At 45.6% G+C, this 27,212-nt stretch overlaps 1 protein-coding gene across 3 annotated transcripts in view; it reads right to left on the bottom strand.

Moving 5' to 3' along the window:
• The window catches only part of LOC135387018 (uncharacterized), a 287,289-nt gene that overhangs the window by 123,431 nt on the left and 136,646 nt on the right, over positions 1-27,212 (bottom strand). For all 3 annotated transcript variants that reach the window (XM_064616454.1, XM_064616453.1, XM_064616452.1), the window contains 2 exons: positions 3,369-3,476; positions 1,934-2,013 (listed from right to left, as the gene is read on the bottom strand). In XM_064616454.1, the coding sequence (XP_064472524.1) occupies positions 1,934-2,013; positions 3,369-3,476 (188 nt within the window). The remainder of the gene's footprint in view (positions 1-1,933; positions 2,014-3,368; positions 3,477-27,212) is intronic.

Genomic DNA, 27,212 nt, shown 5'->3' on the forward strand with positions numbered 1-27,212 from the left:
AGTGAACGGGCTTCCGTCCGTATACATGCTTCGTGCACCTATGTGGTACTGCTGACGAGTCTCGGATGATACGAACTGTTTTTTCATGCCCTGTGAGATTCGTATCATCGAGATCCTATTGTAGCAGCTGTTCTTTTTTCCTATGGAACAATTTCGCATGGTATGCCGTCTTTGCACAGAGAATTGCACCGCCAGAATGCCGCACAGTACGCATCATATCTGGGAACCTTAGGCGCCGCGTGATGTCAGCGTCCCTTGGGTAGGCAATAGCTGCAATGCAAAATTGACAGGCAATCCGATTTTCCGTCTGCTGCTCTGGAAACTTCTTTCTGATGCTTTTGGCAATCGGGAACCACAAACCCTTTTCCAGAACAGCCGCCGGAAAATCGCATTGCGGGTCATTTCAGAAGACCGTGAGGTCACATGACGTCTACGGTGCTCAGGTTTGACGCATACTATGTGGTATTTTTAGGTGCAGTAAGCGGTATCACAAGGGTAGCCAAACAGCCCACAGAATAACCGGCATCGAACACCGCTTAAAACAGGGATCAAAAATTTGACGATTTTTTACGCTTACTATCCGTCATACTTTTATGCGTAAGGTGTTGACCCTTAGAATATGGGTAAAAAATTTGACGATTTTTCACCCTTGATATCCAGTTCCTTTCTGAGAGTGTAGAGTCATGATAACCCATCGGACGGGCTATGACCAAGACCCCGACCGCCACCGTTCAAGGTTACTACTCTGCACATTTCATCCCCTCGGCACGATATGGGTAACACCTTGGAACTCGGGCTGAGGTCCGTGGTGGCGCGACGTAGGCTTTTGTTCATACAGAAGATGAAAAGTGCCGCCGCCCTTAGTTCCATATGAACTGTCATTTGAACCGGTTACTGGTATGTTTTAATGGTTCAGTTTCCAGACGGCTTCGACTGGTTCAGTTCGGTTCAGTTCCGGTTGGGCCAAAAATAACCGTTAATCACGGTTTCGCTACTGGTTTGGTTCGACTCTCTAGTTGTACTATGAATCATGGACTATGAAACACTAGTGCAAACATCGATTTCACCGTGGTATTAATGCAAGAATATATCAGCAGTGTAATGACGTGCGTTATGAGAGTGTTGATAATTCAGCTGCAATTCAGCGTATGCACACAGATAAATGAACAACGTTGCTTGTGCACAATTTTTTCTTAATGATTTAGTACGCAAGGTGTGAACGCGAAACTCATATTGGTTTACCACACGTAAAGCAAGGGCGTCTTTCAAACGCTTTTCTAAAGTGGACTATATGAGCAAAAGTAAACGTTGCAGTCAACATATTTCACCAGTGCAGCACAGACACGTGCGTTCCTCAGCCAAGGGAAGAGAACGCAGGCCCAGACACAAAGTGGTAGAGATATCAGTATTTTCCTCTCCAAAATTTAATCTAAACCTTCAATCCAAAATATCCTAACATCTAAAATTAACCGGAAATAACCAGAGCATACTGTCTGTGATACTGAACCATAGGACGTGTAGAACTTCTGTGTCACGCAAGCTGACTGCGAAGCTGCGAAAGTGACGCGTGGATATCTGCCTAAAAATTGTTTGCAGAGCTTTGATGCAGAAGGTCGTCGCTTCCAAGGAAGAATATTTAGCAGAGGGGTCGCATAGTGAAGTGAGCAGATTACCAAAGAAGATAAAAAATCTATCTTGCACACAAAAATCTAAATAATTTACTGCAGTTACGCGTTAACTATTTTCAATGAAATCTGATAGGAGTTACTAATATTACAAAAGTAACTGAGTGGTCTCTCAAAAGGGTAACTAGTTGCAAGTTTGCCCTCAGGGTACCGCAATATCCTAGCATGTGCAAGGAAATACAGTGCAAATAGATAAATGTTTACTTTCGATGTCTGGGTACTTCACCAAAACGAGAATAACCACTCACGGTCTCGTATAGATGAATACCACCAACAAGCCGCTGGCTCCGCAATACTCCCCATCCACCATACCCGATCGGTGATGAAGCTGAAAAGATTGTACTCATTACTCAACAATGTCTTCATCATCCTGTAGGACATGCACACGACTCGAAATAGGTACCACAACATAAAGCTGTTCTGCAAACGTTGATCGCTTACAACTTCATCGCAGTTTCTGAGCCAGTGGTGTGGCCAGAAAAAAAGTTTCGGGAAGGTGGACGTCACATGGTGGAGAAGGATTTCCTTCTCGTTTCCTCCTCCCAAATGCGCGTCCAAAGGTACGATTTCGAGGGGTCGAACACCCCAAACCACGCCCTGGCTCCACCACTCATCTGAGCGCAGGCGCAAGACCAATAGAGTGACACGAGAAGGGTTGAAACCAGGGAATACTTTCATGTAATATACAACAGGAAATGTGCAGGTAATATCAGTAGGAACAGAGAGAGCTATTACATGACCAAGAGGACAACATTCGCGGAAAGAATATTCTGAAGAATAAAATGCCGACCTTCTTGTGCTTCCTCAATAAAGTTCCTTTGGAGGCGACGACTGAAATTCACCTTCACTTTTGTTTTTCTGGTTAATTTGCGCCTGGGTAATTTGGTTATTTTTCTGGTCGTTATGTGTTATTCTGCACTCTACCCAAAAGAAATGGATATATTTCGATTTACATTCAATCTTACCCTTACTAAGCGTAAATTTCGGCAAATCACTGGCGCTGTATCCGTCAAGCTGTGTTCCATTCCTAGTACCGTAAACGCGGCCGCTGTAAGCGTAAAGGGCGGAGTTTTTTGCACAAATGGCACGGAGAACATAATTTACTCTTATACAGGGCGCTTGCTCTAACGTGTCCAGGAATTATATTTCAAGCGAGCGATAAAAGAACCTCAGGTGGTACTTTTCTGCTACTTGAGTAAGAAACAGGAACTGCTACACTAGTAGCGCCTGTTTCGTAGTCAAGCAGCTGAAAAGTAGCGCTCGTTTCTCTTTTATCGCTCCCTTTATATAAAATTTCTGGACAGGTTTGAGCAAACACCCTGTATACTGATGCATAAGGTTTCGCCTTGACGGATAAATTGAGGGTTTGCATAGCAGAATCAGTCCTTTATGCCAACATTGTCGCATATTATTCTTCATTTGTTATACGGGCCCTGCCTTCTGAGAACGTGTGCACTTGTGGAAACCGCAACTGCAATGTGTGCAAACTGCCAAGTGTATTCTGTCTGCAGGTTGGATGACCGACACGCTCGTGGCTCCTCGTGTTCCATGGCCTCACATCGTACATCTTCCAATAGCAACGTGAGCAGTCAAGTTTTGGGCTCGGTGTCGTGGGTTTCATTACATTTCACGGACTTCATTTGTGTCAAACGCATGGCAGAAAGAAATGGCACGTCCGCTTACTTGACGTCGTTGTTGTAGACGAGGTTCTTAACTTTACTTCTGTAGATGGGGTCTGTTCGGTCCCTGCATAGCGGGTAGCGACGCCGTACCCCAAGCCTTGATCTTTACCTGTAACATAAGAATTTACGCATGCAGACACACACACAGAGCGTTTACACGACACAAAAAAAAAATCAGTTCCTTTGCTGGCGACATATATCAGTGCCTTAACTTCTACATGAATTAAGTTAATGCCTCAACGTATGTATGTGTATGTACGTGTGGATGAAAATTGGTATCTCGTTTCAAATACTGGTACTAATGTTGGCTAGTGAGGGGGACAAAGCACTGAATGCACTCTTCGTTCTAGGGAGAGAAAAAGAATACTTTCAGACGCGATATGACGAAGCATTTTCATTTGCCCCATGCTCTCTCCTTCAATAGAAAGAAAATGAGATATTGAATATGAAATGGGACGAACTAGGGTGCCGACAAAACTCAACTTCTATCTATTTGGCGGCATAAATTTCGTTATCGCAAATGCTCTATCAGCACCCGAGAGATCGAGACTTGCTTCGCCCGCAATCAACCCCCTCTATTACGACGTTGTTGCCACTACTATTTTAGCATGGAAACTGTGGAATTGGATTTGAACAGTGTTGAGTGGATCCATATCTGAACTTCAGACTTACGGATTGGTTTTTCACTTCAATAATGGCCATGAATCATCATCAGTAGAGCGTGGATAAATATGCACGAAAGACTCCGTAAATATGCATACAGCTATTTAGTTGTAGTTGTCTAGTATTTTGTTGTTCTCTCTCTCTTACATGCATAGCGACATGACGGTGGCACCATCTGGTGTGATACCTTGGAACTAGCTTGCCACCTGTCTTTGAAACAAAGTTTTGCAACCAGCCACGACACTCGAGCCTAGCGATCAACTGCCGGTCGCTGCAGTCGCACCCGATGCCACGACACGTTTCGGCCGGCGTCTCGGCATCTCACCACGGCTCGCACAGGCTCAGCCTGACTCGCAGAACTTTGGCTCCCGTGATGAAGGAACGAATGACCGAGATACACGGGACACGCAGACAAACACGAAAAGTTCTCCATTCAAGTCTCTCGGTCATATTCTTTCCTTCATTATCACGCACCAGTTACCTGCGCCCTCTCCCTTTTAGCTCCCGTGCCGGTCGCGGCATCCCAGGGGCAAGACTTGAACGGCGGCTCACTCTCTTCCCCGCTCTTCGATAAGGGATAAGGGATTCGGTTAAGGGATCGACGTTCCCGTTGCTCGCCAGCTGTGATACCGAATTATAGTGTGCCCTGCCGTGCACCTGTTCAACTGTGCACGTCATCCACGGTCGGCCTTGTGTAGTCCTCCAGTGAAGTCGTAGGTTTATCCCGCTTTAGTGCCGCTCCGCGTCTGAGGGGCGAATGCTGTGGCGGACAGTGGACAGCGAGGAGGATTCACACGCACCTGGAGCACCCGCTCCTCAGTTCTACCAGCACCGTCCCAGCGTGAGCCCACGAACATCTTCCCGCTGGGACATTCCATCACCGCCGGTCAGGACTCGTGTGCAGGGACACCACCTCTTCTACAAGATCACTACGGCAAGTGCACGATCGTACGTGCCAATTCCGGAGATCAATTTTCCACAGCATTTAGAGCCTGGTCAACGCCAGTACGAAGCACAGAAGGGCTCGTTATTAATTGCTACTTTTGGCCACCGACTAATGCCGATACGCGCCTGCCTTGCCTATCAACCAGTCAAGGTTATAAATCATGCCGCACCACTCATGACACACACACTCATGACACCTGCACTGTTCGTTGTTGACTTCCACGTGTGATGGGCTGGCACCGAACTGGAACAGTTTTAAATACCGCGGGAATGAGAAGTCCTGCTGGAACCGAAACGACAGCGACTAGTTAAAGGTTCTATGAGATGGCACCACAATCCTGTATGAGCGAATTTCGGAGGGCAATGAACTGAGACAATGGGGCGGGATATTTGTTCTTTCGTCGATTGACAACCCCTATAGGACTAAATGAATCGAAAAATGTCGACAGTTCTCCTCCTGCCGGCGAAGACAGCAAGAACTATTGAACATAGCTAATGGTGGGGCATGAAGTGTGCGTGCCTGTAATGTCGTCTGTGTTGTTGTCTGTCTCTCATAGCGCACCATACGAGCTCATTGTTGGTTCCTGGATTCCATTCCTCCGTAGTACAGAGCTCGGGACTTCCTCGATAACTTTGACCCATTTCTCTTAATTAACAAAATGTAACTAATTACGAAAGCTGGCCAACTTTGACATTAGCTGCTTAAATAGTATTATGTCCAAATAGCTCACGTCGTAAATATGCGTTGGCAGAGAAGTTCTTGAAAAAACAACGTGCCATAGCTTTATGAAACTCCAGGCGCGTTGCTCGTCATGCACTCTTTGTCTAACCATGGTAAGTTCAGAGAAGGAAGTGTCAGTCCACGTACTTACATCCTGTGCTAAGATCCAAATTTTCCCGTCCTCCGAATGCTATGAGACGTGTGCAACAAGATCTACGTACTTTTCCTGGTTTACAGCGATATTCGGCGCGTAATTACAACGGAGGCACCATCCCTCAAGGTAAAGCGAGAGGTATGTTAATCGAAATATGTTCGTAGAACAAGCTTTTAAATAGATCCACAAACCTGATTGAGAAATGAATTCTGCTCTCACGATAATTGCGAGGAGGAGAAGAAACAGGGCTATTAAGCCTACGATGACCAGTTTGTGTCTGGAAAAGCAAGGAACGTGTTTAGAGAAAAGAGTTCAACGCGGAGCTACAATACGTATGTATGTCCGAACCAAATAATCATTTCATTCGACAATAAGAAATTCTTTATTGTTGGGTGCTGTCTCCACCCACATTCTTCGTTCCTTGAGTGCATATTCCTCTCGCTTATTGCATGCTATTTCGTACTGCTTCAAATGTTTACAAATGGGTGATCTATCGTGCGTTTCTCGCAAATGGCAATTTCATGGATTTCTACAAGAACAGTAAGTTTATAAGTTGGCGGCGCTTGGTCCTGAGTTATCCCAGAAAATCGTAAAAACACAGTTCCTTTGATATTTGCTTGGATTGGAGGTTTTACAGCAGACGGGGAAACAAGCGCGTGGACAAGGGCACTGGGGATGACTGAAGCTGTACCGGCTGTCGAATATCGCAGCCGGCGTCTACGAAAGCGGTCACATGCGTAGGACAACCAATGGGGACGGGAGTATCTGCAGCGCCTCTGGGCTCCCTTGCACGAATCTCTGAGTGCAGCACTCGACAGTTTTGTGCAAGTGGTCCCTGATGTCAGAGCTTGACGACTACGTATATTGAAGGGTTGATATATTTTTGAATAACTCTTTTTTCCTCAGCACATTGGAGTTCCTACACTGACTGCATGATGTAATGAACCGCATGTATCAAAGTGTCGCCACCAATTTTATGCTAACAAAAACGCCCCTCTACCATACTCTTTCATAATTTTGCAGTGAACTGAAGAAGACGGCGAATTCGTTCCGAACTGCCGCGTTCGTTGTGAATTGCGAACGGTTTAAAGGAATATGTTCGTGATAGGATGAAGCAAGTAGTTCGTTCAGCAGCAGCAGTTCCCCCTTGCGTCAGCCCTTAACCTCGATCACCTTCTCTTTCTGGCAGCGTGCATGGAGGAAGGTTTCGGTTCTTATGCTGTTTGGTGTCCGCAACAGGTTTATGCGTGTGCTTTCGCGATATGTAACTTGACTTTTTATGTAGATCATCACGTTCCGGCGGATTTAATCCAGAAACGGTATAGTGGTCACTGAAGGATTTAGCGCGATTCGTGGATAGAAAGCATGGCGTCCCACGCGGTTCCTAGAGACCGACGTCCAGTGTTTATTGCTCTGAGTAGCGAGGGTTGCCATCGGTCTCATTACCACTTTCTCCGCTTTTCCACTTAGTATTTTTGTCACTTTCGCCACCAGTCATCCAGCATCACGCAACTGCATAGCGCAGCGTTGTGCTGAACATGAAGCAAAGAAAATCACTTTCATGAACCAGTTACGGGCAGAGTACCCGAGACTGTACAAACAGGAAAGTAGAACGTACGTGTCGTCAATTGCACTTGAAATACAGCACAAAGTACCATGTGATAAATATACTGAAAGTAACGTACAACGTACTGTAAACGTAGTTTGCGACTCAGCTAGGTCGGTAATCTAGGCAAGATGGCTGTTTTTGAAGAGGCTAGACTTCCAATGTATGCGCAAGTGCGCGATAAAAGGAAGAATGTGTTGTGTCTCTTCCTTACCCAAAGCTTTCTTTTTGCTTCTTTTTGTGTGTTTCCTTGCAGTAGTCCATTATCTTCTTCATTAATGCAATACGCCCTCTCCACGCAAAATTTACTATATGTTTTTCATTGTTTTCTTTACGTTTCCAGTTAGGTACATTTGCACACGCAACCTCACCTAGTTACCTCACGAACTTCCGCTTGCGCACGAAGGCGTATCGATGTGGCGTATTCATGGCGTATTTGTTAGACAGAAAAACTTTGGAAGCTAAACTGGGCGTTAAAGAAAACGTCGCTTTCCATAGACTATAGCAGCGCAACATGGCGGTCTCAGGAGAGTTTGTGTACAAGCACCACTAGGTGCACTAACGGTGAGCCTCCATATGGGATGTGCTATGTGTTTTCGGTTCTGCATCGATTGCTCGCCGGATGAGTAATGAATTTGGCTAGGAAAAAGATGATCTAAAAGCTGCTGAAATACGCAGGCACCTTGCACTATAAACTGCGTAAATATGCATGCAACATATGCAACGGAAATATGCCTCATATGCGGTAATGAAGCACGCCTCTGACCCGTACTTTACATGCAAGTTCTAAAGAATCGTTCAGAAGAAGCATTCCTAAGACGTTTTGCGGTCAAGTGTATACACTTGAAGGTGCACTTGTGGCGCGCTCGCGTGTTTACGTATACGTACGTAAACCTGCGAGCGCGCACCAGCGGCGACAATAACAACAACAACAACAATAATAATTTACATTGATTTACGGTCCAGACGGTTGCTCTAGTTTGAACGTTTTGTGCCAGCCTGAAACAGCCACTTACGGTAGCGTTGTGATGGTGACTCGTCACCCGTTACCAACGAACCCGTGCGCTATCTGATCAATATCGTGGCAACCTCCTCGTTCGATCCACGAAACACATACGCGTAGGGTCACCCATACTACATGTTATTTGATTGCCGTAGGTATCGCGAAACAGAACAATGTATTGTACTGACCATAAATCTAACGGTTGTACTTATCTCCGTTAGCGCTATACGTAAGGCATAACCGCTCCATTTGTCCACGCCACAGCTCACCGCATGAATTCACGCTAACCGTCTTAGAAAATTCGGTGCCGCAACACTAAAAAAAAACATGTACCAGACAAGGAGCGTCTATGAAAACAGTGAGTACACTCAAAATGCGTTAGTTCACAAAACCGTTGAGGGCCCACCACGGCCGGCGTCTACTTTTCTCCTCCTCGGGGAGAAGTGGGAAACTTACGCTCCCCTCACCCGCATTCGTCCTGCCGGAATGACGCCGGTTTCGGGAGGCTCACGGGAGATTTCCTCCGCCGTCTACAGATGCCGGCCCCGGCGCCCACGATGGACGGCGCCATTTTGAACGAGTCGTAATCTGGTGCCCTATCCTGGTCAAAGTAATCGACCTCGATTACTTTAAATTTCTTCTGTCATTGGTGCACAATCGAAAAAGGCGTGAATATTAAAAGCGGTTGACACCTTTTATCAACCAATCGACCCACGTGTTATCTTGGAAAGCGACCCGCTTTATCGGTGTTTCCTCCTGAGAATTCGAAGGCCACGCCGGTGATCTGCCCGCCCTGCCTTGTTGCTTCGGTTCTTTGGTGTCGGAAATACAAAACTCTACCGACGTAAAACTGAATTTCGTGGAAACTCCGCGGAAAAGCACGCTCGTAATTTCCTTTTTTGCTGTTTGTCAGTTTTCATGACGTACAGGTGTGCAAGACGGCAATGTTTGTGCGACACCGTGATTGTACTTGGCATTTATAATTCGGCATGTGCCCGTGAGATGGCGCTGATGGCAGGAAACAAAACGATAAAAGCGCGAAGGATCATTGCAAAGGGTCGAACGGACAGTGTGGCGCGAGCCGCGTAAACACGTTTATGAGAAATCGGTTCGTGCTTTAAATCTTGAGCTTTATTTATGAGCTTTTCTCTATATTTTTATGTGTGTTCGTGTGCTCGATATGCGAAATGATAATTCGCATTTCAATGTGCTTCTTTTGCTCGTGAGCTGTGGGGGTGGTACTGATATCGCAAATGAGTGTTGATCGTTTTCCTCAACAAACAGTGAACTTTGATCGATGAATTTTTTGTGTGCACACCGCTACGTTGCAATAACATTGATTGTACGACGGCTCTGACGCCGCTTCGAAAAGCGCGCCACTTTCACGCTTACCCGCGATCGGCGCAGACAAAAGGTGTTACGCGGTGCTTTTCTATCATTATTAAACAAAAACGAAGAAAGATATGATTTTTTTTGTTGTGACGAGCACATACGGACTTTATACAACATAATACACGGAAATGCACATGCGGACCCATCACGAAACTCATCGCCGCTCAAAGTAATCGATCCTCTTTCGCTACGTTACTTTTCAGCTTTGAAACTAATCTTTTACGTCATTGTTACGTCAAAATGACGTAGGGTCACGGTCCGAGATTAGGGCGGAGATGCTGTGAAGGAAAACTAGGTATAAATTCCAATTGAAACGGGCGGGATTTAAGGGCGGAGTATTTTGTGGCAGCCACACCCTAGAGCTTGTGATGTAAAGTAATCGAGGTCGATTAGTTTTTACGAGGATACGGCCCCAGCAATGACGTTGGCAATGAGTACAGAGTTGCTCCCATTGTTGTCTTCTGTGTTTGTGTTTATGTTCTGCGTTTATGCGCGCAAACAGCAACAGAAACTGCACATTTATAATGTCTTTCGGAATTTATACCGAGAATTATGATGTATTTTGAAAATGCCAGAAATATGCGCTTATGTGCAACATCAATACTATTTTCACGACTTCCTAAACATATGTTCTGTGCGCAGACTAGGTCAACATACATGTACTGTCCCCAGAAAACAACCACGCATTTGCATATAATTCCTAGCCCTAGTAATGAGTTCTAGATATAATTTTATCAATTCCTCAATATGTGCCCAAATATAGTTTTTCAACGTGCACCTAGCTGCATCATCCAGTATATATTTGCGTGTTTCACGCACCGTTCCTGAGCTGCAATTGGCATTTTAACTATCTTAATGTTTCTATTTAGACTGATCTCGCATCGTTAAACTGTAGTTTGTGTTGTCGTACAAAGGAATAATGTTAAATGAAATACATTTGCTTCCTCGGAAATTGCTTCCTTTGAACTAATTTTTGTAGTGTTCTAAAATTAGCAGCTACTGCAAAAGGCCTAAGTAAAGCGAAAGGAGGGACAGACGCGGAAAGGCAGGCGCGCTGGTTGTCGTGGGTTACGCAGGCGGACGAAGGAGGCGAAAAGAGGCACTGCGCAAAGCGCAGTCGCGTGTGTTCCAATGACCCATGCTATAACGTCATGCTACACCCCTGGCGTAGCATCCCTGTATCTCTCCTGGCGGTGAAACCCCCCATTCATCATCTTCAAATAAAGTTGTTGTTGTCGTGCTACGTGTACTCCCAAGCGTGCCTTTTTAACATGCTGTGTTGGTAGATGTCACGAATATGCTGCTCTCGAGGCTCCATTAAAGGCTCAATACAAGACACATTTCAAGAGTGTGGCGAGAATCACTGTGGTGGCTCTCCTTCACTGTAGATAAGTCCATTATCTGGAGCATGCAACAAACCAATCAAGCCTTATTATAAACATGCTGACTACTGCGGACTAAGCCTTCCTGTACGTTTCTCCGCTGAACAAACTTCACCTCTAGAGTCAATTACGTCACTTGTTTTTAAAAATGACTGTACGGCACTAGTATTCACTGAACCCTGGGTGCCGGCTTCACATGAAAGGGCCTGGATGCAATGCAACACAAATAGCAATTAGGACATCCCACAGTAACTGAAGCCTTTCAGTGAGTCACCACACTAATTGGAGAGCATCCAACTCGTGTTCAAACCACTCTGTGTGTAGCCGGCAAGCAGAGGTCATAAAAATGAAAAATAGATAGAAATAGAGTGAAGAGACATAATTTCATTTAAAATTAACGACGCTATCTCGAGGACGGCGCTGGTTGCATAGGCAGGATGCTACCTAGCTACAAAGCATTACTCCGTGTGGCGCCACCGTCCTTCTTGACTTACAGCTCTGAACATGGACATGGAAAAACATGAAATGAACATGAAAAAACCCTTATAATTACACAGAGAAATGCAAACTGCTGTGAAAGCAAGAGCAAACAACAAAAATGACTAGGCACACAACAAATCGGACCACTGTCCACCACAGCAACAAACAGAAGGAGCCCGGAACGAGACAGACGTCCGTTCCATCCGAGAGTCAGGCAGAGAACTGAATCGTGATGATTTTTTCTATTAAGTCACCCATCAGTTCCCCCAGCAGTTACTGTTTGAATTTATTTCCTGACAAAATTACTAAGAATCATGCCAGCGCTACTCTCGTCCCCAAGGCCAAGGTAGCCTTCGTGGATGACAGAAAATAGTGGGTATGTGCTGACAAAAGCCTCAAGTACGATGGCCAACATGCACACACATATCACTGTAATTTGCAAAAAACGCGAGCACAAAAATATCACGAAGAGCACAGTACGGCACGTCTGTTCCATACGAGAGCCAGGTAGAGAACTGAATCGTGATGCTTCCTCCCCATGAAAATTATGCATTTTCACCCCTAGCGATTATTTTGTGAACCAATTTAATAGCAAAATTGTTCACAATCATGTCAGTGCTATCCCCTCCGGAGCAAGGGTGTGGCACCACTATCGTCAGCATCAACACAATAATGATACTGATTCAAAAACAAGCCTTCGTGCATAAAAGTACAAGTACGGAGCTATATGCATCAACTAAGAAAAGCACGCATCATAGGACAGAACAGGGCAATTCTGGGCACGTCAGCGGGTACTGTCACACGAGGAAAACTCGGAATTTACTGGACAACAAAGGAATGCAAGAACAGAGAAAGCAGTGTCTGTAGAGAAGGCCTACAGTACACTTGAACAAAGTGGAACACACGCGCCAGCATGAAAGTATTTTCACATACACCGTGCTCAGTGAAAAAACTCCTCATCGTAAGTCCGCTCACCACGAAATCCATTAGAATAAACAAACATCATCCACCACCACCAGTGAGGAGCCACACGTCCATGCCCCGCGAGATCAAACAAAGAACTAAATCCTGCCCTAATGCGAGCCTCGCTGATTGGGCGTGACGTGTTCCAATTGTCTCAACACTACTTTTTTTTTGCACTAATGTTCAACGCAACTGCTATGGACAGGCGTACTTGAAAAAAGGGGTACTCTGCCTGCACATGACGTCATCACATCCTGTCTGAGTCTGTTGCACCTGCATGGTTCAACGACGCATAGATCTGCACTAGACAGTGGGAAACCGGGTAGACAGTGACAAGGAACTTATACAAGCCCCCCTATTCTTTATTGAACTGAATTGAATATCACTCTCACAAGATTTGTTTCTTTATCCTACTATTATTGATATTCACTGTTGCATTAAAATTCACAAAAAGTGTTACAAAGTCATTACGAAAAGCCCACTAACAAACGGTAATACCTACACATCCACCACCCACACGTCTGCAAGGTTAGAATGTCTACTGTGCAAAGCGTAAGACAGCTTCACAGAGTTAAGTTACACGCATACATTTGTACTAAGGCACAAGTGCACAGAAGAAAATTAAATTCAAGTTTGTACCCTTATGGAGCTGAACATGTATGGACGATGGACAGTCTATACTTTTGGCAGGCTGGCAGTTGACATTGACTTGACAGATGATCATATGTAAATACGCCAATACGAGTACATGCAACGTTAGCCTTTGTTTGCATGCAAGAAGAAAATACTAATGCAGTTTGAATGCTGCACTCCCATAGAATGTGCGATATGTGCGCACGTAATAGCGACACGGCAAGTGAGCACCATAGCATGTTTCACACGGGTCTAGGAGAACTCGTCACAGGCCCGGTCGTCACAGGCCAACTGGTCATAGGTGAACTCGTGAAGGAGGCCAACTCGTCACAGGGCATCTCGTACCAAGAACTGTCGTCACGCCGGAATAATCGTCACAACGAACACTCGTGTCACGGCGTGGATTTTGACTGTAGAACTACAAATTTGCTTTTGTTTATTCCTATGAATTACTCAATGCACCGTATACCACGACACGGTTTAAATGACAACTGCGGTTTTATTGAGCTTGCACGGGCCTACACAACATGAGACTTTAAGTAGGTTGGTCTCAATTGGATCTCCAGCATAAGTGTGAGCCCCAGCTAGGGCCAGTACAACACTAAGACTCGTCAGTAGTTATCTTTGCCTTGCATATAGTACGATCCCGACATACCCAATAAATACCAGAACTGCAGATTGCGAGCGTAATGAGCGCATGAGCTAGGCAAATCTTAGGCAAAGCTAGGCTTTGCCTAAGATTTGCCTATACTATGTGGGTTCGAATCATGTATGTATGTATTTATCTTTCCTATGTGTTCCAGCCTCTCAACATTGAGCCTGACGCGAACACTGCCCCTAACTTGTCAATCATGGTACGCGCAGTGGTGTTTTGCAATTGTTCCACTTCCGGGTAGTTTGAACACGAGTCATACAGCACAACGTACTGTTTTCCGGCATACTGGCACACTTCCACACCTACGCGATACCATGGTCGATCCGGCGTTGACCGCATGCAGAGTGGCTCTTCAGGCTCACGATACGCGAACCTCTTGCAAACTTACTTCAGTGAGGGTGGCCTATTTCTCTGCCTCTGAGCTTGTATTGTCGAACTGCTACTCAGAGCAATGATACGGCAGCGTGGCGGCTCAACCACTGGTCGGCACTGGCAATTCGCGGTTCATTGTCACGACGCTTGTCTCCAATTTTCCCTGATTCCAGCTGCTTTTTGGTAAATTCCCTGACGGTCCCGGTTTCAGAGGTTTTCCAGTTTGGTAGACGCCCTGTCATGAGCTCGTGCCACATGCGTAAGGGCATAGTTACATACTTCTTTAGTGCAGTTGCGGTGAAATGCTGTATTATTGGTACTGTTTTCCTGTCACCGTCATGTGCGGAAAATCAGTTGGCTACTGTACCCCTCTGAGTAAGGCATCAGATTTCAATTTACGATGCCACCTTTTGTTGCAAAGATTTTAATTGTTATTGTACTTTGAAGGAGGACAGCTAGTTGTACCCCAAATGTCTGTCTCTATAAGCATGTGCAATACTGTGAAAGTAGAGCATACAAAAATGTGCAATACTACGTATGCCTTATTTGTGGTCTTGTGTCTTATTGCATGTGTTTACTTTGTTGTATCCCAGACGGCAACATTTGTGATATGCCACCTGTGATGTATATTAACACTACTATAACCAGGAATATTTTGATTAAATGCATTTCTACAGTAGACGCTGCTATATTGTGATATGTTGCTGCCCCTCAATATTTGAACACCTTACAAAAAAGAATAACAATTTTTATAGCACAATATTAATAACAAGATTAGTGGCCCACATTAATTGATCAGCCAGGTAAACTGGACAACATGTACCTAAGTTTCTAGAAATAGTCTGGACAACAACCTTGTTACAGTGTGTCAGCTCCTCCTGCTCAAGTACACCACTTTTCTTTGCCTTGTTCTCTTGGAATGACACTGCACTTTCTTCCATGAAATGATCAGAAAAGTGCTTCCTTACTTCATGAGCGGCACTACAATACATGTTGTATTGAACACTGCTGTCTGGTTAGTGTGTCAGGATCAAAACGAGCCCGTTATCTTTATTGCGTGCTCTTTTATACCAGTGGGCGTTCCCAAGTCGAGGACAACCAGCGGTATCAGTATTCCGATACATCTTCCTTTTTTTTAAAGGAACATATGAACACACATAAACAAAGTGTTTTAACATTAAAGTAAATAGAACAAGATAGAAGTTAGCACCTCTGAAGTATTAAACAAACATTAACCGACCTGGCGGTCGTCTTGCCCTTGTTGATCTTCGTAGTTGTGGTGGAACATCACCGTTATCACCATCCCCTTGTGATGTCGTGATCCGCTCTTCGGTACTAACAGACACCGGTTCCGGCGGGGCACGTTGCAAGCGGGTAAGCTGTCCCAAGGTTGGGGCAGCTTGTGTAAACTGTTCAGGAGTTTTCAGAAGGTGCTGCCGGTTGCGACGATACTCTTTACCGTCTTCAGTTGCAACCCCATAGGACCTAGGCGTGACCACATCTCGAACTCTTGCTTTCTTATCCCAGGAACCGTTCTGTTGAATGCGGACTACGTCACCTTCTGACAGCGCTGGCAAAGACGGGCCTCTGCGAATAATCTGTTTGTGCTTCTGCACGCTCACTTCACTGTCCTTGGTGAAGTCAGGAAGCCTGGATCGCAATCTCCGGCCCATCATGATTTCACTTGGAGATCGTCCGTCTTCCGGTGGGGATGATCTGTAATTTAGCAGTCCTAAAAAAAGCGTGTTATCATGGTTCGTTGTCTTGAGAACCCTTTTGACTACTTGAATGCCTTTTTCTGCTAGTCCATTCGACCTTGGAAACCTAGGGCTGCTAGTAACATGATGGAAATCAAATGTTCTCGAAAAATCACTGAATTCTTTACATAAAAATTGAGGTCCGTTGTCCGTGCACACTTCAAGTGGTATGCCGTGTCTCGCGAGCACTGCCCCTAACTTGTCAATCATGGTACGCGCAGTGGTGTTTTGCAATTGTTCCACTTCCGGGTAGTTTGAACACGAGTCATACAGCACATCGTAGTATTTTCCGGCATACTGGCACACATCCACAGCTACGCGATACCATGGTCGATCCGGCGTTGACCGCATGCAGAGTGGCTCTTCAGGCTGACGATACGCGAACCTCTTGCAAACGTGACATCCGTTTATCATGTTCTTCACATCACTGGTCATTCCTGGCCAAAACATTAACGCTCGCGCGTTTGCTAAACACTTGTTTATTCCGAGGTGGCCATCGTGCAGCCGTTGCAGCATCTCCTTACGAAGCACTTTCGGAATTACTTTCGATCGTTTCTTCGTCTATTACAGACAGTCCAAACTCATAGGGTTTACATTCACCTTGCACGTAGCCGTTGTCTATGAGAGTTCTCTTCAGGTTCGACAAACAACAACAACAACTTTATTTTTAGACGGAAGAGGAAGAGTGGGGAGGTTCATCGCCAGAGGTGATACTCTACCCCATTGCTGGTGGGGATGTGGAGAATAAAATAATGAGCCCCTTCACAATAACGATCGAAGTCCAACGGTGTCCAGAAATGTCAAAAGAGTTTTGAGCGCAGATCGTTGCTGGGCTCGATTGGGCCAGGGACCAAGCAATTTCGATAGGAAGAAGGGGCGAGAGTCCAGCTGACTAAGAGACTCGGAGAGTGCGGTTCAGGAAGGTTGGTAGAGGGGCAATGAAGAAGAATGTGCTCCAGATCCTCAAGAGCACCACAGTGGCAGCAGGTGGGAGAGTCAACTTGTCTCAAACGGTAACGCCACTGAGCTGTAAAGGCCACATCGAGGCGCATTCGGTGGATTAATGCAGCATCTTGACGAGAGGTGTTTCGTGGCATGCGGAAAGCGAGCGTTGGATCAACTCTGCTTAACATAGAAGGAGTAGATTGTCGGTTGTCCATTGGCGGGAAGCCAGGTGTCATGAGGCGTCGCAGAATGGAACAGTGGTCTCCTCTCAGCAGAGAAATACTTGTCCGTGTTCGATACGAGAGTGCTGCTTAGGCAGTATCTGCTTGACAGGCTTCCGTTCTGCACCGTTGCCGTTTCTTCTGCGAGACGCTGGTGGGTCTTCTTGCTCACTAACACAGACACCGCGTGTACTTCCACGTCGTCATCGTTTTCCAGGCACTCTTGCTGTGGCGCTCTTGATAGTGTATCTGCGAGTACTAACTGTTTGCCAGGGACGTATCTTAGCTCGTAGTCATATCGCATTAGCCGAATGAAAAAACGCTGCAATCTCGGAGGCATATCACCTACATTTTTCTTCCGATAGCTAGTAGCGGCTTGTGATCTGTTTCGATGATTATCTTCCAGCCGTAAATAAAGTCGTGAAATCTTTCACATCCGTACACTGTTCCCAAGGCCTCCTTCTCTATTTGCGAATACCTGGTCTCGGCATCCGTCAATAGTCTGGAAGCGTAGGCCACCGGGCGCCAATCCGCGTCGTATTTTTGGAGGAGTGCGGCACAGAGTCCATCTCGCGAGGCATCTGTGCACAACTTGATTTCACGGCTTGGGTCGTAGAACGCTAGCACGGGTGCCATTGCTAAGGCCTCCTTGAGATGCCGCCATTCCTTGTTGTAAGTTGACCTCCACTCGAAGACGCTGTCTCTTTTGAGAAGATCCCGCAACACTGCTGTTTTCGTGGATAGCCCTGGAATATACTCCCCATAGTCTGTGGCAAGTCCCAACAATAGCTGTACAGCTTCTTTTGAAGTTCGAACTGGCATTTCCAGCACTCCGCTCCCCATCTTGGGGTCGGGTTGTATCCCTAGCTTGGTAATTTTGTCTCCCAGGAAGTTAACTTGATGCACTCCAAAGCTACACTTTTCCGTATTTAACGTGAGTCCCTCACGCTGGGCAGCTTCCAGTGCCCTGCGAAGACGCTTGTCGTGCTCTTCACATGTTGTTCCCCAAACAAGTACGTCGTCAATGTACACTCATTGTGTGTGCATTGTGTGTGTGTGACGGACTCCTGGGAGGCCGTCAAATACCTGGTTCACTGCTTTTTGGAACACCTCTGGCGCTGATGAGATACCGAACGGGAGTCTCTTATAGCGGTATCCTCCGAACGGTGTCCCGAATGTGCAAATGCGTTACGTGTCCTCGTCGAGTGGAATTTGATGGAATCCTGACTGTGCATCAAGTTGGGAGAAAATTTCCTCCTTACGAGGCAACGTGAAGTGCTCCCTCTTCAGACTTTCGTTGATGTACATGGGATCCATACACACACGAAGTTTCCCATTCTTTTTGCGAACTAGTACCAGTGGACTCACCCAATCTGATGACTCATCGACTTTCGCTATGATGTCGGCTATTTCCATAGCTTCAGTTCATCTCCTAAAGGTTCTTTGAGCATGTACGGCACACGTCTAGCGGATTGGACCACTGGGCTCTCTCCTCCTTTGAGGGCCAACATGAGGGCCTTCTTTGAGGGCCTCTCTTCATGCAGCCAATTCCCTCAAAAACCTTGGGGAATTCCGCTACAATTGGTGGCTAGGCGCGTGATAGCTTACTACATCGTCCACGACGTTCACAAGTCCAAACAACTTGCACGCTTTCAGTCCCAAGATGACTCTGTTTTCTTTACAATAAAGTAATTTACAGTAAAGTAAGATTTGCTTGCGATCCCGTGTCGACCTTCATTTTCAAATCCCTTCCTCGCACTGTTGCGGTTATCACCTAGTCCTGTTTCGTGTTGCTGCTTACTTCCAGAATGGAGAAGTCATCTTTACTGCTATCTGGGATGAACGGCTCCATGCGCACGCCGTCCGACGTTTTTACTTTGGAACATACTGCAAAATGGTGCCTTTTGTGACAATTACGGCAGATTTTTCCGTACGCTGAACAGTTCTTCGGACCATGGCGCCTATTACACCTGCCGCATTTTTTGCTGCCTTGCTTGTTGCTTTTTGTCACAGGCTCAACCACATTTGTTGGACTGTCCCACACTTTCCTGTGTTTTTCGGTCAGTTCCGACGCTTTGCACACCTGAACCGCTACATCCAGAGTCAGGTTTTCCTCTCTCAGCAATCTCTGGCGCATGTTCTATCAGCAACACCAAACACTATTTGGTCTCTGATGAAGGAACTGGCTACACTCTTAAAAAAGGGTGTGCTAGAACTCCTTTTTTTGCCACATATATAACACCCTTTTGGAGAGTACAATTATGCTCAAAAGGGTGTCTCCTCACTCCCTCAAGGAAGTAGCATAACACCTTTCTCCCTACTGGAAAGTAATATTACTCCCCGGTAGTGAGAAGGTGTTATGCTACTCCCTTGAGAGAGTGACGAGACACCCTTTTGAGCGTAATTGTACTCTCCAAAAGGGTGTTATATATGTGGCAAGGAAAGGAGTTAAAGTACACCCTTTTTTTTAAGAGTGTAGTGTTGAGAAGTTACAGGACTGCGCCTTAAGCTGGACGTCGCGATAGAATGATTCGAAAGATTCTCCTTCTTGCTGCATTCTTTACCTAAAGATGTACCGCTCGTACGTCTCATTGCACTTTGGCGTGCAGTATTCCTCAAACTTTCGCACAAGCACCGAGTACTTCGTCCTTTCTTCGTCTGACAGAGTGAAGGTCTTGTACACTTCCACAGCTTCATGCCCCGCGACGTGTAGAAGAATTGCTGCTTTCCGCTTTACCGTCCTAGGTGCTTCAGTTTCCGTTGCTTCTAGGTACAGCTCCAGCCGCTGCTTGAATTTCCGCCAATTTTTGGCGACGTTTCCCCAGAGGACTAACCCGTCAGGCGGTCACATGCTTTTCATGCCGCTGGCGTGGAAATTTCACCACCCCCCACTTCTGACACCATGTATTGAACACTGCTGTCTGGTTAGGGTGTCGGGACCAAAACGAGCCCGTTATCTTTATTGCGTACTCTTTTATACCAGTGGGCGTTGCCACGTCAAGGACAACAGCGGTATCAGTATTCCGATACACATGTCACCCATGTTTAAGGCCTTGTCAAAGACTTCTTGCATAGTAACAGTGAAAAATATTTACAGGCACTTGGCATACCTTATTCAGCGCTTCATGTGCCCTCCAAGTTCCTTGCACTTCCTCGCCCTCAGTGCCCTGCCGATCCACTATGCCAGTAGGGCAGTCAGATTCACTGAGGAGGAAGCTGTGTAGCGCCACATAAGCAACTACAATTTGCCTGATGTTGACATCCTTGCTGCAAATGGGCAGTGTAGGATTCGCCACCGCTGAGCAAGAACACCAAAGGCATTCTCGATTATCCTCCTGCCCCGAGAATGGCGGTAGTTCAATATCCTGTGCCACATCGATGTCATGTCTGTACAGAAATCATCATATATTTAATTTCCTTCTTGTTTTCCAATGAATCATGTCCCTACGCACATTCTTCTGAACAAACAGCCACTAATGTTCACTTGTAAGCATTGTTCGCAGGCACGCTATAAGCACGCACTTGTTCGGCTTCACCTAGAATTCGGGAAACTCAACTCGGGGAAAGGTGCTGACACCAGGACTCTAGCCTAGACCTTCCTGGTTCCCGGTCATGGATGCTACCATTACACCATGCCAGTAGGACTCTCTCCTGAGTGCAGGGTGCTTCAAGTACAGGGGGTACGGACAACCAACCATGCTCTTTCCGTTCTCACTCATATTATTCTCACTCGCACATTCATTCTTTCATTCATGAGACACCCTAAACTCAGGTGAGAGTCCTGCTGTCATAGTGTAGCGGTCAGTAGCAAATGTGACCGTAAATCAGAAGGATCTACGTTCAAGTCTTGGCATTGGCACGTTTTTCCAGAGTTGTTTGATTTCACTAATCCCTGGCATTGGAGGCGTATATGTTTGTGACCTGCCTTGGCTACTTCTCGTTGTTTACGTTATATGCGATTGACTATTGAATAAAATTGAAACTACTGCACTCTTCAATGTATCTGACGTACTTCTCTTGGGGTATGGTGGCATAAGGAATGTCTTTAGGGGAAATGCCTCGTCTCCTACATTCTGGGCGGCATGCCGAGTGGGCATGCGGAGGGATGTTAGCTCATCCAGGCACAACATCACTCAGAAGAGAGGACTGCGAAAAGATGCCCCCATCACTACGACTTCCGTGGTGTCGGAATTTCACGTAAATAAATCTGACAAGCAATATATTCATATTCATTTTCACTTTCTAGGCATGTCTGCAGGATACCAATGAACACCGGCGTATAAAATGGTAGGAATGTCCTTTTATGATAAACACTAATCTAGGCGTATGACTGAATGCTAGCCATTCAACAAAAAGGACTTACCTGTAGTAGGCATCGCAAACAGCGAGCATGCATTTGCTGAAGGTGCCTTTGTAATTTCGGTCCATGCTTTCAGACTTGCCAGGGCACTGAGCAACTATGTGTTTCCCAACCACTGTCCCAATGCCATGAGGGAGCTTCCATCGTTCCTCAAACCCAGCTACCGCCTACAGTACAGAGGAAACCCAAAAATATGAAAGTAAGACATGATGATGATGATACTCAAACGAAATAAACTGCCTCAAGAATATGTAAGCAGCCCTACAAACCTTCATCTGCTCGTCGACTGTTGCGCGACAAGTCACATGAAGAGGGAAAATGGCCCGACATCTTTCTGATACGATGCCACACAACGTTGATCTTCCGATAGGAAATTGAATGAGTTCCTACATATGTACTGGCCCGCAGCTAAGAACCTAAATGCAATGACACATCACTATATTCGATATCATGAAGCATCGCACAACGATTGCTTAGACATCAGTGGCGGCATGGATGAACGCCACCGAACTCAGCAAGGAATCGAACGTTCTTCGCGGCATGCGCAAGAAGCTGAGCAGCTGGAGTTTCGTTTAACCTTACTGGTGTTACATTTGACAATCATGTTACACTGAGCAAGCAACTAGTACTCATTCGGGATAGTACAGCTCATCATTCGCTCGACGCAAACCAGGAGGGTGGTGGTGGTGGCCTTGCCCTACACTGTTCTGTTCCTGTAAACACGGACGCACTCACTACTTCCTCTTCTTTTTCTTTTTGTTGCAGGCGTGGTGGTTGAACAGGCAAGGAGAATAGTTGTCAACAACTCCTCTTCACTGCCCAGCGCAACATGAGTCTATCTTGACAACAACAACAACTTTATTTTTGGCTTTGGAGAGTGGGGAGGTTCATCGCAACAGGCGACACTGTACCCCATTGCTGGTGGGAATGTGGGGAATAAAATAACGAGCCCCTTTACAATAACGATCGAAGTCCGATGGTGTCCAGAAATGTCGGAAGAGCTTTGAGCGCAGAGCGTTGCTCGGCTGGATTAGGCCAAGTCTTTCTTGAGAAACGGGATCGGATTGGATATTTGCGAAAAGATGGCTACGCAGTACGGTGAGTGTCGTGACTGAGCAAAGTCGTTTGCGAATGCGTTTCTTCCACGAGCGACAGGCTACCGAAGACGCGAACGAAAACGATTGGGCGGCGCCGCTCTTAAAAACGCATATGTGAATGGACCTTTAGTTTGATTTATTATTTATGAAAAACACCTTGCATGAAAGCTGACAAGAACTGCATGTCGCAATTGAGCGTTTTTGTCTCAGTAGACCTACCAATTTGTAGACTTACCAAAAACCAGATTTGTGCCCGTTACCAAAAAATGGAACTAAATACCGTTACCCGTTACCTCAGAAAAAGCAACTAAATACGTTACTCGTTACCAACAACAAAAGTAACGAGCTCTCGTTACACTCAGGTAACGAGTTACTTTTACGTTACCGCCACATAGTTAAAGGAGCTAACAAACACGCAATCACTTGCCTTCAACTCTTTATTAATGGGGAATTGCACTTCAGAAGAAGCTGATACTCGAAATATACACCGAAGAAAGACACCGATTTTCGTGCCACCGATCGCCAACGGTTCCCACAAATACACGAGGGGCTGCGTCATAATTTAGGGCGCTCAGAAGCTTAGCAAACACAAGAAAAGGCTAGAAGTCGAAACGCGTTTCTTGTAGCCATAGCATAATTGGTGTCCATTCTTGAGAAGGACTTACGGTCGGAGATTACGGAAAGAAGAAAAAAGACAAGGGCCTTCGTTTAAGACGATTCAGCACGTCAACACCACATCCAGCGAGGGACTGCAATAATACTTCACGTGACACGTGGTCGTGGGTCACGCAGTCACATCTGCACGCATTGCGTCACGCGGAGTGTCGAAATGTGCTCCCCCGCACTGCAGAAAAGGAACGAGTAACGTCAGTAACGAGTTACCAATTTTTGTAACTGATTTCGTTACTATTATTATTGTATATTTTTTTAAAGTAACAGAATCCTTACTTTTCCAAAAAAGTAACCGTTACCAATTAACGAGTTAGCCACAACTCTGCCAAAAACGCCCTTACTTCTTTCGATGATTAAAGCCATAACAATAATTTATCAGCAAAATTCCACTAATTATCAAAAGTGCTGCCTTGTGCTCTCTGGAGTATAAAGGAGAAAAATAAGTGAGGCCCTGGAACACCTCATGCCATCAGTAGGCTTATCTAATGCTCAAAACACAACCTTTTGTAAGTTCACATTCTCGTTGTCTGAGGCTGCACCTGCAGCGACAGCGAGCAAAAAGGCGCGAACGTTTGCGAATGAAAACGCAATTGAAAGCGCAATAAACATTACATTTGAAACAGATGAACACATATATGTGACAGCAAAATTATAGAGCTGCGGAGCAGTTGTAATGGATATCGCCAGTCGACGCCACAAACCAGAAGAAAAATAACACAGCAGCTCTATAAAGCACGTCCAGACGTGCTTTACAGGAATTTCGGCCCGGCGCTCAGATACCCGCATTTCTGCTCAGATATCTATAACTGCAAAATTAGGCACAGCTTACTGCATCAACATATGGAGAGAGTAAATACTGACAAGCAACAACAACATTTATCGAACGAACAAACAAACGCACTTCTGCGTGCTATTTATCTGTACCAAGCAGCACGGATTTCTTCTTCGTAAAAGCAGTGAAGGAAGTAAAGAGCTGTGAAAGATTTTAGACACTTCTGCTCGAATTGCGAAATAGCTATAACTTCAAAAACCGAAGCACAGGCTCAACTACCATCAAATGAGAAAAGCACACCCATTCATGCTATCGTGCTATCACAAAATTACTGCATAATACGAAACACACAGTTGCATTGTTTCTGCGTAAAGAAAGCACAGAACAAGGGCACACGAATTCTCTTCAGCGAGTAGGGAATATCACTTCTACTCGGAGAGCATAATACGATAAACTCTGAATCTTCACCAAGGAAACTGTACTTGAACACAGCTATCAGTGTGACAAACACACAAATGAACAAGAAACAAACACACCCATTCATTTCTGCTGACAGAAAATTATTGAGCAACGTAATAGGCATTCAAGCGCATTTTTCCCGCGTAAACTAAACACGAATCGCTATTTCCTCCTTGGAAAACGACACACGGAACAGGGAAAATTACTTCTACTCCACCAGTACTCCGAATTTCTGAAACCAACAGGGCACCGTCGACTGGACGCACCACCTGCCCACCACTGCCCACCGGACACACCACGCGTACAGTTCCTGTACAGGTGGTGTGTCTAGTCCTCGGTCGAGCGCGAGTGGAACTTTGCCCCCAGACTTTCGCGCCTTCGTGCACGCTGTCACTGCAGATGCACATGCGAATGTGAGCATAGAAAAGGTTGTGTTTCGCCCATTACGTAAGCCTAGTGATGAGGTCAAGTGTTCCAGGGCCTCACTTATTATTTTTCTCATATATATATATTTTAGAGAGCAGGGCCAGCAGTTTTCATAATTAGCAGAATCTTGTTGCTAAATTATCGTTGTGTATTTCAGGATTTAAAGGATAAGAGTGCTTTTTGATAAGTACATGTAGTGGTTTAGTGAGACTTTGGTATAAATATGCTTGATTGCTTTTTTCTCAGCTTCCATGCACGGCGTGTTCCATAAAGAGTAAATTAAATTAATGGCTGCTCAGATTGTAGTCGCTTGTCCTGTGGCCTTCAATAAAAGTGGCTAAGGTGCTTTTCTATAAGAGTTTTTTTTTTTTAATTTAACTGCAAGAGTGGACATCATTAATAGTATGATACAGGAAATAATCTTATGAGAGTGATTCAATAAACAAGAGGGTTTGCATAAGCTCCTTGCCACTGTCTAGCCTGTATGCCGCTGTCTAGCCCAGATGCTGCTAAGTGTCTTTTCCGCTTCGTTCAAGTGTATTTTCTTTAAGCCTACCCTGCAGACGGGTGCTTTCCCTGTGCTTGCTTTCCTTTTGTTGCGTAGCAGTCGTGCGATTTTTCCTCGTGTGACAGTAGCCGTTCAGCAATGTCCTGACGTGCCCAGGCCTGTCTCGTCCCGTTCTTTCTTATGGTACGCGCTTTCCTTTGTTGACGAATCTAGACCTATATTTTTTTTTCTTTTTGACAGAAAAGATTCTTGAAGCAGTATCGTTCTTGTCTTGACGATGACGATCGCTGACTGCCGAACCCTTGCTCTGGATGAGAGTAGCGCTGGCACGATTCTCAATAATTTTGCACAATAATTAGTTCACAAAGTAACCGCAACGGGTACAGAATGCGTGACTTTTTTTGGAGAAAAAAACATTACGATTCAGCTCTCTGCCTCGCTCTCGGAAGGAACGGACGTAACACACGCTGCTCCTCGTGATATCTGTGTCTCCGCTTTGTTTGCGATTAGCAGTGACATCTCTGTGCATGTTGAACGTGGTAGTTGCGACTCTTGTAAGCGCATGTCCGCCATTTTCCGTATTCCACGAAAGCTGCCTGGGCCTCCGGGACGAGACTAGCGCTGGCATAATTCTTAATAATTTTGCGACTACATTAGTACAGAAAGTAACCGCTAAGGGGTAGAGGTGTGACGTTTAACATAAAGTACTAGAAAAAGAACCTTCAGAGAACCGCCGACCGCTTGACTTGACTTTGCTTCGGCGCACGTAAAGAGGCAACGACGCCATTTCCGTTCCATGCCAATTATGCCCTCTGTGTTAAGGCGGACTCACTTCTTTACAAGTTTGTGGGGAATTTCGTTCGCAGGGTTCTCGTAAGCCTCGCTAAATTTCTACACGAAACTGGTACGGGCATGTTCCCCTCCAGATTATCTAGGGAATGACACATTTTTTAAGACTTGACGCGATCCACTGATTATTGGCGAATTAAAGTTTGTCAGATTTTCAATACTTGGGAGTCCTATGGGAGATGCAACAAAATCGCTTCTCTCGGCACGCCCGTCCGCGATATTTGGGACAAAATGATGTCATTCCCTACAGTAACAGTATGGGAATTCTTTGCAATCAAGAAATTCGACAAGCTTACTGCAGTTGTGCAGATCCCTGCGAATGAGAATAATGGCGTTGTCGTTTCCTATCATGTTCTGCACGATGGTGCCAATTACATTACTTCCTCAAAGCGCGGGAGAAAAGCAAAGCAAAGAAAACAATTTTGAGACGGCAGAGCCAATTCTCACCGGAAGCGAACATTAACTAGACCGCATGAGTCCGCCTTACAGCTCTGCAAGAAATGCAATATTACGTGAACTCTCGAGAGATTACCTGTGCAGACGATCCTGGACGGTACAGAAGATACTGTATGTACAAACATACTGACATGGACCATTACAAAGCGAAAATATTTCCCTAGGTACGGGCCATACGATCTCAGTTGTACAATAATTTGATTTAAAAGCACAGACGTCAGACTGTTGTATTTTAACCAACTGGGCTAGTGATCGAGATGGAGATAACCCAATGAATATATAAATAGAAGGGATGTGGCGGATCAAGGTCACATAGGTGGATTCAGCCAATAACCATCGCGTTGGCGAGGAAAA

The sequence above is a fragment of the Ornithodoros turicata genome, chromosome 3 (assembly GCF_037126465.1).
Source record: "Ornithodoros turicata isolate Travis chromosome 3, ASM3712646v1, whole genome shotgun sequence".
In the NCBI taxonomy this organism is placed as follows: Eukaryota; Metazoa; Arthropoda; class Arachnida; order Ixodida; family Argasidae; genus Ornithodoros; species Ornithodoros turicata.